The sequence below is a fragment of the Fringilla coelebs genome, assembly GCF_963513975.1.
Source record: "Fringilla coelebs genome assembly, chromosome: 37".
In the NCBI taxonomy this organism is placed as follows: domain Eukaryota; kingdom Metazoa; phylum Chordata; class Aves; order Passeriformes; family Fringillidae; genus Fringilla; species Fringilla coelebs.
In genome coordinates, this window is record NC_140063.1 from 237,363 (window position 1) to 248,723 (window position 11,361).

The 11,361-nt window shown below is 63.0% G+C and overlaps 1 protein-coding gene across 1 annotated transcript; it reads left to right on the forward strand.

Annotated features, from left to right (window-relative positions):
* Positions 1–1,017: 1,017 nt before the first annotated feature.
* LGALS4 (galectin 4) lies at positions 1,018–10,919 on the forward strand (the record flags this gene model as incomplete). The annotated part of the gene is made up of 10 exons (XM_084224393.1): positions 1,018–1,062; positions 2,029–2,117; positions 2,959–3,160; positions 4,146–4,265; positions 5,887–5,910; positions 6,765–6,809; positions 6,921–6,950; positions 7,874–7,962; positions 8,942–9,113; positions 10,773–10,919. The coding sequence occupies 10 exons, from the start codon at positions 1,018–1,020 to the stop codon at positions 10,917–10,919; spliced, it is 963 nt and encodes a 320-aa protein (XP_084080519.1).
* Between the last annotated feature and the right edge of the window lie 442 nt (positions 10,920–11,361).

Genomic DNA, 11,361 nt, shown 5'->3' on the forward strand with positions numbered 1-11,361 from the left:
AATTCCGGATTTCCTTTGGAATCCCTCAAATCTTCACCTTTCGCCCCAAAACCCCGGGGGTGGGGACCCTGTGTCCCCAAGGTGTCCCCACGGCTCTGGGGGTGTCCCCAAAGTGTCCCCACGGCTCTGGGGGTGTCACCAAGGCTTTGGGGGTGTCCCCAAAGTGTCCCCGCGGCTCTGGGGGTGTCACCAAGGTGCCACCACGGCTCTGGGGGTGTCCCCAGAGTGTCCCCACAGCTCTGGGGGTGTCCCCAAAGTGTCCCCAAGGCTCTGGGGGTGTCCCCAAGGTGCCACCACGGCTCTGGGGGTGTCCCCAAGGTGCCACCATGGCTCTGGGGGTGTCCCCAAGGTGTCCCCACAGCTCTGGGGGTGTCCCCAAGGTGCCACCACGGCTTTGGACGTGTCCCCAAAGTGTCCCCACAGCTCTGGACGTGTCCCCAAGGTGCCACCATGGCTCTGGGGGTGTCACCAAGGCTCTGGGGGTGTCCCCAAGGTGCCACCACAGCTCTGGAGGTGTCACCACAGCTCTGGGGGTGTCCCCAAGGTGCCACCATGGCTCTGGACCTGTCCCCAAGGTGTCCCCACGGCTCTGGGGGTGGCCCCAAGGTGCCACCACGGCTCTGGACGTGTCCCCAAGGTGCCACCACGGCTCTGGACGTGTCCCCAAGGTGCCACCACGGCTCTGGACGTGTCCCCAAGGTGCCACCACCCCTCCAGGTGTCCCCAAGGTGCCACCCCCCCTCCAGGTGTCCCAAGGTCGCCGTCCCCTCCCCGTGCCCCACCCGGGGCAGAGTCCAGGGCGGTGCCACCCGTGTCACCAAATGTCACCAACCCCCCCCTCAATGTCCCTTATCGGGGGGGGGAGGGGTCAAAGTCCTCACCCCACCCTGGGAGGGGCCGGAACTGGGGGGGCCCCGGGGGTGGGGGAGGGGAGGGGTATAAAGGGACCCCGGTGGCAGCGCTGGCGCGTCACTGCTGTCACCTGTGTGTGTCACCCGTGTCACCCGTGTCACCAGCATGGCCTTCGTGCCCCCGCCCGGGTACCTGCCCTCCTACAACCCGGTGGGTGCCCCGGAAACGGGGCTGGGGGCGCCCCAAAATGGGGGGAGGGGGTGGCAGAGGGGGGGAGGGGTCCTTGTCACCTTGGGAGGGACATTTGGGGGTCCTTGTCACCATTTGGGGTCCCTGTCACCATTTGGGGGGTCCCTGTCACCCTGGGAGGGACATTTGGGGGTCCCTGTCACTCTGGGTGGGGACATTTGGAGGGTCCCTGTCACCATTTGGGGTCTCTATCACCCCAAATCTGGGGGTTTGGGGGTCCCTGTCACTCTGGGTGGGGACATTTGGGGGTCCCTGTCACCAATTGGGGTCCCTGTCACCATTTGGGGGTCCCTGTCACCATTTGGGGGGTCCCTGTCACCCTGGTGGGGACATTTGGGGGTCCCTGCCCCCCTGATCCCGTGTCCCCCCTGTCCCCAGGCCCCTGCCCCACGTGGCCCCCCCTGTCCCCCCCCCGTCCCCCTGTCCCCCCTGTCCCCCTGTCACCCCCCCTGACCCGCTGTCCCCCCTGTCACCCCCCTGACCCCTGTCCCCCCTGACCCCCTGTCACCCCCCCTGTCCCCCCTGACCCCGCTGTCCCCTGTCCCCCCTGACCCCCTGTCACCCCCCCTGTCCCCCTGTCCCCCCTGACCCCCTGTCCCTGTCCCCAGCCCCTGCCCCACGTGGCCCCCCTGTCACCATTTGGGGTCCCCCCTGTCCCCCTGTCCCCCCCTGCCCCCCTGTCCCCCCTGTCACCATTTGGGGTCCCCCCTGTCCCCCTGACCCCCCTGTCCCCCTGTCCCCAGCCCCTGCCCCACGTGGCCCCCCTGTCCCCCCTGCCCCACGTGGCCCCCCTGTCACCCCCCCTGTCCCCCTGTCCCCCCTGACCCCCTGTCCCTGTCCCCAGCCCCTGCCCCACGTGGCCCCCCTGTCACCATTTGGGGTCCCCCCTGTCCCCCTGTCCCCCTAACCCCCTGTCCCTGTCCCCAGCCCCTGCCCCACGTGGCCCCCGTGCCCGGGGGGCTCTGGCCCGGCATGGCCGTCTACGTCCAGGGGGTGGTGGCCCCGCAGCCGGACCGGTACTGGGGACACTGGGGACACTGGGGGGACATTGGGAGGGCATTGGGGGGGCACTGGGAGTGCACTGAGGATACTGGGGGGGCACTGGGGGACACTGGGGGGGCCACTGGGGGATACTGGGGGGGCACTGGGGGGACATTGGGGGGGCATTGGGGACACTGGGGGGGCACTGGGGGATACTGGGGGGGCACTGGGGACACTGAGGGGACACTGGGAGAACACTGGGGGGGCACTGGGGGACACTGGGGGGGCACTGAGGGATACTGGGGGGCACTGGGGGGACATTGGGGACACTGGGGGTGCACAGAGGGGACATTGGGGGGGCATTGGGGGACACTGAGGGGGCATTGGGGACACTGAGGTGACACTGGGTGACCCCGTGTAACCCCGTGTGACCCCGTGTGACCCCTGGTGACACTGAGGTGACACCGGGTGGCGCTGCTGTCCCCAGGTCCCACATTAACCTGGCTGGGGTGGGGGTCCTGGGGGGACACTGGGTGACCCCGTGTGACACCGGGATGACACCGAGGTGACCCCGTGTGACCCCTGGTGACACTGAGGTGACACCGGGTGGCGCTGCTGTCCCCAGGTTCCCGCATTTACCTGGCTGGGGTGGGGGTCCTGGGGGACACTGGGTGACCTCGTGTGACCCGTGTGACACCGGGTGACCCCGTGTGACCCCGTGTGACACCGAGGTGACCCCGTGTGACGCTGCTGTCCCCAGGTTCCGCGTGAACCTGGCTGGGGTGGGGGTCCTGGGGGGACACTGGGTGACCCCGTGTGACCCCGTGTGACCCCGTGTGACACTGAGGTGACACCGGGTGGCGCTGCTGTCCCCAGGTTCCGCGTGAACCTGGCCATGGGCCCCGAGGAGGATGCGGACGTGGCCCTGCACGTGAACCCCCGGTTTGGGGCGGGGGTCTCGGTGCTCAACAGCCGCAGGGGGGGGCGCTGGGGGGACGAGCAGCGGCGGGACCTGCACCCCCTGTGCCCGGGGGGACCCTTCGAGATGGTCATCAGTGTCACCCCCGAGGGCTACCGGGTACGGGGGGGGGATCCGGGGGGTCCTGGGGGGGAGTTGGGGGGTCCTTGGGTGGGTTTGGGGTCCTGAGGGGGTCCTAGAGGGGGTTTGGGGGGTCCTGGGGGGGATTTGGGGGTCCTTGGGGGGGTTTGGGGGGTCCTAGAGGGGGTTTGGGGGGTCCTTGGGGGGTTTGGGGTGGACACAAGGGGGTTTGGGGGGTCCTGGGGGGGATTTGGGGGGTCCTGGGGGGGAGTTGGGGGGTCCTTGGGTGGGTTTGGGGTCCTGAGGCGGTCCTAGAGGGGGTTTGGGGGGTCCTGGGGGGGATGGGGACCCTTCGAGATGGTCATCAGTGTCACCCCCGAGGGCTACCGGGTACGGGGGGGATCCGGGGGGGTCCTGGGGGGGTCCTAGATGGGGTTTGGGGTCATCAGGGGGGGATTTGGGGTGGCCAAGAGGGGGTTTGGGGTCATCAGGGGGGGATTTGGGGTGGCCAAGAGGGGGTTTGGGGTCATCAGGGGGGGATTTGGGGGGTCCCTGGGGTATTTGGTGCCCCAGGGCTATATTAGGGGTGTCCCAGGGGTATTTTGGGGTGTCCCAGGGGAATTTGGGGTGTCCCGGGTGTATTTTGGGGTCCCTGGGGTATATTTAGTGTGTCCCAGGGGTATTTTGGGGTGTCCCAGGGGTATTTTGGGGTGCCCCGGGTGTGTTTTGGGGTGTCCCAGGGCTATATTTGGGGTGTCCCGGGTTATTTTAGGGTGCCCCGGGGTATTTTGGGGTGTCCCAGGTGTGTTTTGGGGTTCCTGGGGTGTATTTGGGGTGTATTTGGGGTGTCCCAGGGGTATTTTGGGGTGTCCCGGGTGTGTTTTGGGGTGTCCCGGGTTATTTTGGGGTCCCAGGGGTATATCTGAGGTGTCCCGGGTGTGTTTTGGGGTTCCTGGGGTATATTTGGGGTGTATTTGGGGTGTCCCTGGGGTATTTTGGGGTCCCTGATCCCCTTTTCCCCCAGATCCTGGTGAACGGCACCTTCTACGAGGAGTTCCCGCACCGGCTGCCCCCGGAGCAGGTGACGGCCGTGAACGTGGACGGGGACCTGGAGCTGCACTCGGCCTCGGTGCTGGGGGGCACGGTGAGACCCCAAAAAAAGCCTGAACCCCAAAATCCGCACCCCAAAAACCAGCCCTGAACCCCAAAAACACCCATGGAGCCCCAAAACCGCCCCTGGACCCCAAAACCAGCCCTAAAACACACCTGGGAGCCCCCCCTCACCTGGAGCTGCACTCGGCCTCGGTGCTGGGGGGCACGGTGAGACCCCAAAAACACCCTGCACCCCAAAAACTGAACCCTAAAAATCATCCCTGCACCCTAAAACCGCCCCTGCACCCCAAAACCAGCCCTAAAAACGACCCCTGGACCCCAAAACTAGCCCTAAAAACAACCCTGGAGCCCAAAAACCAGCCCTAAAACTGCCCCCAAAACACACCTGGGAATCCCCCTCACCTGGAGCTGCACTCGGCCTCAGTGCTGGGGGGCACGGTGAGACCCCAAAAACACCCTGCACCCCAAAATCCGCACCCCAAAAACCACCCCTGAACCCCAAAAACACCCATAGAGCCCAAAACCAGCCCTAAAAACGACCCCTGGACCCCAAAACCGCCCCCAAAACACACCTGGGAGCCCCCCTCACCTGGAGCTGCACTCGGCCTCAGTGCTGGGGGGCACGGTGAGACCCCAAAACACCCTGCACCCCAAAATCCGCACCCCAAAAACCACCCCTGCACCCCAAAAACACCCCTGGAGCCCAAAAACCGCCCCTGAAACCGCCCCTGGACCCCAAAACCGCCCCCAAAACACACCTGGGAGCCCCCCTCACCTGGAGCTGCACTCGGCCTCGGTGCTGGGGGGCACGGTGAGACCCCAAAAACACCCTGCACCCCAAAAACTGAACCCTAAAAATCAGCCCTGCACCCTAAAACCGCCCCTGCACCCCAAAACCAGCCCTAAAAACGACCCTGGAGCCCAAAAACCAACCCCAAAACCGCCCCCAAAACACACCTGGGAGCCCCCCCTCACCTGGAGCTGCACTCGGCCTCGGTGCTGGGGGGCACGGTGAGACCCCAAAAACACCCTGCACCCCAAAATCCGCACCCTAAAAACCAGCCCTAAACCCCAAACCCATCCCTGAACCCCAAAACCAACCCTGCATCCCAAAACCAGCCCTAAAACCGCCCCTGGACCCCAAAATCAGCCCCTGAAAACAACCCCTGGACCCCAAAACCGCCCCTGGACCCCAAAAACCGCACCCTAAAAACCATCCCTGCACCCCAAAACCAACCCTGGACCCCAAATTCCACCCCTGGACCCCAAAACCACCCCTGGACCCAAAAATCAGCCCCTAAAAACCAGCCCTGCACCCCAAAACCAACCCTGGACCCCAAATTCCACCCCTGGACCCCAAATTCCACCTCTGGACCCCGAAATTCCACACTTGCACCCCAAAATTCCACCCCAAACCCCAACCCTGGACCGCAACCTCCACCCCTGGACCCCAAAATTCTCCCCTCAGACCCCAAAATTCCACCCCCTGCACCCCAAACCCCACCCCTGGACCCCAAAATTCCACCTCTGGACCCCAAAATTCCACCCCCTGACCCCAAACCCCAGCCCTGGACCCCAAAATTCCACCCCTGGACCCCAAAATTTCCCCCCGGACCCCAAAACTCCTCTGACCCCCCCTCTCTCCCCTGCAGGGCGCGTTTCCCCCCTGCGTCCCGGTGAGTTTGGGGGGTTTGGGGGGTCCCCAGGTGGGTTTGGGGGTCCCCAGGTGGATTTTGGGGGTCCCAGATGGATTCAGGGGGTCCCAGATGGATTTGGGGGATCCCCAGGTGGGTTTTGGGGGGTCCCAGATGGATTTAGGGGGTCCCCAGGTGGGTTTGGGGGATCCCCAGGTGGATTTGGGGGGTCCCAGATGGATTTGGGGGGTCTCCAGGTGAATTTTTGGGGTCCCCAGATGGATTTAGGGGGTCCCAGATGGATTTAGGGGGTCTCCAGGTGAATTTTGGGGGTCCCCAGGTGGATTTGAGGTTCCCAAGGTGGATTTTGGGGTCCCAGATGGATTTAGGGGGTCCCCAGGTGAATTTTGGGTGTCCCCAGATGAACTTTGAGTTTCCCAGGTGAATTTTGGGTGTCCCCAGGTGAATTTTGGGGATCCTCAGGTGGATTTGAGGATCCCCAGGTGAATTTTGGGTGTCCCCAGATGAACTTTGAGGATCCCCAGGTGATTTTTTGGGGTCCCCAGGTGGATTTAAGGATCCCCAGGTGAATTTTGGGTGTCCTCAGATGAATTTTGAGTTTCCCAGGTGAATTTTGGGGGTCCCCAGGTGGATTTAAGGATCCCCAGGTGAATTTTGGGTGTCTCCAGATGAACTTTGAGTTTCCCAGGTGGATTTTGGGTGTCTCCAGATGAATTTTGAGTTTCCCAGGTGAATTTTGGGGATCCCCAGGTGGATTTGAGGATCCCCAGGTGAATTTTGGGTGTCTCCAGATGAACTTTGAGTTTCCCATGTGAATTTTGGGGCTCCCCAGATGATTTTGGGGTCCCCCTGACCGCTGTTTCCCCCTCCCCCAGGACGCCCCTCAGGTCACCCCCATCTACCCCGACTGTAACCTGCCGGTAAGTGGGGAGGGGTCCCCCCAAAACCCACCCCTCCCCCAGCAGGGGGGTCCCTGGGGGGGTTCCCCAGGTTCCCCCCTCCCCCCACTGACCCCCCGCTGTACCCCACAGGTGATGGGGCAGCCCCCCACCCTCCACCCGGTGAGTTTGGGGGGGTTTGGGGGTCCCGGGGGGGTTTTGGGGTGACTCAAGGGGGGATTTGGGGGTCCCAGGGGGTTTTGGGGTGACTTTTGGGGGGATTTGGGGGTTTGGGGTGACTCAAGGGGGGATTTGGGGGTCCCAGGGGGTTTTGGGGGGACTTTTGGGGGGATTTGGGGGGTTTGGGGTGGCTTAAGGGGGGATTTGGGGGTCCCAGGGGTTTTTGGGGGGACTCAAGGGGGGATTTGGGGGGTTTGGGGTGGCTTAAGGGGTGAATTGGGGGTCCCAGGGGGTTTTGGGGTGACTCAAGGGGGGATTTGGGGGTTTGGGGTGGCTTAAGGGGGGATTTGGGGGTCCCAGGGGTTTTTGGGGGGACTCAAGGGGGGATTTGGGGGGTTTGGGGTGACTTAAGGGGTGAATTGGGGGTCCCAGGGGGTTTTGGGGTGACTCAAGGGGGGATTTGGGGGGTTTGGGGTGGCTTAAGGGGGGATTTGGGGGTCCCAGGGGTATTTGAGGTGACTCAAGGGGGGATTTGGGCATCCCAGGGAGTTTTGGGGTGGCTTAAGGGGGGATTTGGGGGTCCCAGGGGGATTTGGGGTGACTTAAGGGGGGATTTGGGGGATTTGGGGGTCCCAGGGGGATTTGGGGTGACTCAAGGGGGGATTTGGAGGTCCTGGAGGGTTTTGGGGTGACTCAAGGGGGATTTGGAGGTCCTGGAGGGTTTTGGGGGGAGGTCTGGGGGATTTGGGGTGCTCGGGGGGGGGGTCAGGGGGGGTTTTGGGGTCCTGACAGGGTGACAAAATCGTTTGGGGGGCTCTGAGGGTGGGATTTGGGTTCTGGGGGGGCTCCTGGGGAGTTGCTGGGATTTGGGGGGTCCTGAGGGGGTCTCGCTCCCCTCTGAGCCCCCCCCATTTGTGCCCCCCCAGCCCGTCCCCTTCATCACCACCATCCCGGGGGGGCTGGTCCCCAAAAAAACCATCATCATCAAGGGCTTCGTGCCCCACCACGCCAACAGGTACCGGGGATCCCCCAAAAGACCCCTCCCCAAAACCCCCCCAAACCCGCCCGTGACCCCAAAACTCCCCTGGGGCCCCTCCCAGGATCACAAAACATCCCAAAATCCACCCCAGGACCCCAAAATCCACCCCAGGACCCCAAAATCCACCCCAGGACCCCAAAATTTTCTCATCTTTGATCTGTCCTGACCCCAAATCCTCCTGTCATCATCTCAGGACCCCCAAAATTCCCCCCCAAATGCTCCAAACCCCCCCCAAACCTTCCAAAATCGCCCCAACCCCTCCCAGCACCACCCCAGGATCCCCAAATCCTCCTGAAATTCCCCCCAAACACCAAAAATCCCCCCCCAAACCCCATAAAATCTCTCCCAAATATCCCCAAATCCCCCCTAAGTCCCCTAAATCCCCCCCAAACCCCATGAAATCCCCTCCAAACCCCCCAAATCCCCCCTAAGTTCCCTAAATCCCCCCCCAAACCCCACTGAATCCCCCCAAACACCCCAAATCCCCCCTAAATCCCCCCCAAACACCCCAAATCCCCCCAAAATCTCCCCCAACCCTCCCCTGTCACCACTCCAGGACCCCCAAATCACCCCCAAACCCCATTAAATCCCCTCCAAACCCCATGAAATCCCCCCAACCCCCCCCAAACCCCCAAAATCCCCCCTAAGTCCCTTAAATCCCCCCCAAACCCCATGAAATCCCCCCCAAACCCCATTAAATCCCCTCCAAACCCCCCAAAATCCCCCCTAAGTTCCTTAAATCCCCCCCGAACCCCATTAAATCCCCCCCAAACCCCCCAAATCCCCCCCAAACCCCACTGAATCCCCCCCAAATCCCCTAAATCCCCTAAATCCCCCCCAAACCCCATGAAATCCCCCCTAAGTCCCCCCCAACCCCATTAAATCCCCTCCAACCCCCCCAAATCCTCCCCAAACCCCCCAAATCCCCCTCAAAACCCCCCAAAATCCCCCCCAGGTTCCACATCAACCTGCGGGCGGGCCCGGGGGGGGACGTGGTGCTGCACCTGAACCCGAGGATGGACGAGGGCGACGCCGTGGTCCGGAACTCCTTCCTGGGGGGCGGCTGGGGCCACGAGGAGAGGGAGCTGCACTGCTGCAGCCCCTTCCAGCGCGGCCGCTACTTCGACGTGAGCGGGGAGGGGGCTCGGGGGGCTGGGAGGGGGTTTGGAGGGGGTTTGGAGGGGGTTTGGGGTCCTCAGAGGGGTTTGGGGTGCTGGGGAGTGGAGCAGGGGGGGATTTGGGGTCCTCAGAGGGGGTTTGGGGTACTGGGGATGGGAGCAGGGGGGGATTTGGGGTCCTCAGAGGGGAGCAGGGGAGGATTTGGGGTCCTCAGAGGGGGTTTGGAGGGGGTTTGGGGTCCTCAGAGGGGGTTGGGGTGCTGGGGAGTGGAGCAGGGGGGGATTGGAGGTCCTGGGGAGGGGGTCTGGAGGGGGTTTGTGTGGGATTTGGGGTCCTCAGAAGGGTTTGGGGTGCTGGGGATGGGAGCAGAGGGGGATTTGGGGTCCTGGGGAGGGGGTTTGGGTGGGATTTGGGGTCCTCAGAGGGGTTTGGGGTGCTGGGGAGGGGGTTTGGAGGGGGTTTGGGTGGGATTTGGGGTCCTCAGAGGGGGTTTGGAGGGGGTTTGGGGTCCTCAGAGGGGTTTGGGGTGTTGGGGACTGGGTTTGGAGGGGGTTTGGGGTCTTCAGAGGGGTTTGGGGTACTGGGGAGTGGGTTTGGAGGGGTTTTGGGTGGGATTTGGGGTCCTCAGAGGGGTTTGGAGGGGGTTTGGGTGGGGTTTGGGGTCCTCAGAGGGGATTTGGAGGGGGTTTGGGTGGGATTTGGGGTCCTCAGAGGGGTTTGGGGTACTGGGGAGGGGAGCAGGGGGGGATTTGGGGTCCTCAGAGGGGAGCAGGGTGGGATTTGGGGTCCTCAGAGGAGAGCAGGGGGGGATTTGAGGTCCTCAGAGCAGAACAGGGGGGGATTTGGGGTCCTCAGAGGGGGCTGGAGGGGGTTTGGGGTCCTGGGGAGGGGAGCAGGGGGGGATTTGGGGTCCTCAGAGGGGGTTTGGGGTGCTGGGGATGGGAGCAGAGGGGGATTTGGGGTCCTGGGGAGGGGGTTTGGGTGGGATTTGGGGTCCTCAGAGGGGTTTGGGGTACTGGGGAGTGGGTTTGGAGGGGTTTTGGGTGGGATTTGGGGTCTTCAGAGGGGTTTGGGGTACTGGGGAGTGGGTTTGGAGGGGTTTTGGGCGGGATTTGGGGTCTTCAGAGGGGTTTAGAGGGGTTTGGGGTGGGATTTCGGGTCCTCAGAGGGGGTTTGGAGGGGGTTTGGGTGGGGTTTGGGGTCCTCAGAGGGGTTTGGGGTACTGGGGATAGGAGCAGGGGGGGATTTGGGGTCCTCAGAGGGGGTTTGGGGTGCTGGGGAGGGGAGCAGGGGGGGATTTGGGATCTGGGGAGTGGCTCTGGGGGTCCCTGGGGTAATTTCTGGAGTCTCTGGGGTGATTTTGGGGGTCTGGGGTGACTCTGAGGTGACTCAGGTAACTCTGTGGGTCTCTGGGGTGATTTTGGGGTTCTCTGGGGTGATTTGGGGGTCCCTGGGGTGATTTTGGGGGTCTCTGGAGTGATTTGGTGGTCCCTGAGGTGATTTTGGGGGTCTCTGGGGTAACTCTGCAGGTCTCTGGGGTTATTCGGGGGTCTCTGAGGTGACTCTGGGGTAACTCTGTGGGTCTCCGGGGTGATTTGGGGGTTTCCGGGGTGATTTTGGGGGTCTCTGGAGTAACAGCCCCCCCGTTGTCCCCCGTGCCCCTCCAGCTGTCGATCCGCTGCGGGAACCATCGCTTCAAGGTGTTCGTCCAGGGGCAGCGGCTCTTCGATTTCCACCACCGGGTGCCAGCCGGGCCCCACGTGGACGTGCTGGAGATCGAGGGCGATGTGGTCCTGTCCTATGTCCATTTCTGACCCACAAGTGTCCTGTCACTGCCCCATAACTGCCCTGCAACAGCCCCATAACTGCCCTGTAATTGCCCCGTAACTGCCCCCCTCAACTGCCCCCCAACTGTCCTCTCCCAAGACTGACCTCAATAAAGCTGTTCTTGCTTCAGTTCGGGAGATTTGAGGGGAAAAAAGGCGGGGAAGGTGAGGGGAAAAGAGAGGGAATGTGAGGGGAGAAAAGGGCAGGAATCGTGAGGGGAGAAAAGAGAGAAATGTGAGGGAAAAGGGAGGGAAATGTGAGGGGGAAAGGGGGGGGGAATGTGAGGGGACAAGGGAGGGAAATGTGAGGGGAAACGGGGGAGAAACATGAGGGGAAAGAGAGGGACATGCGAGGGGAAAAGAGGGAAACGTGAGAGGAAAGGAGAAGGAAATGTGAGGGGAAAAGAAAAGGAAATGTGAGGGGAAAAGA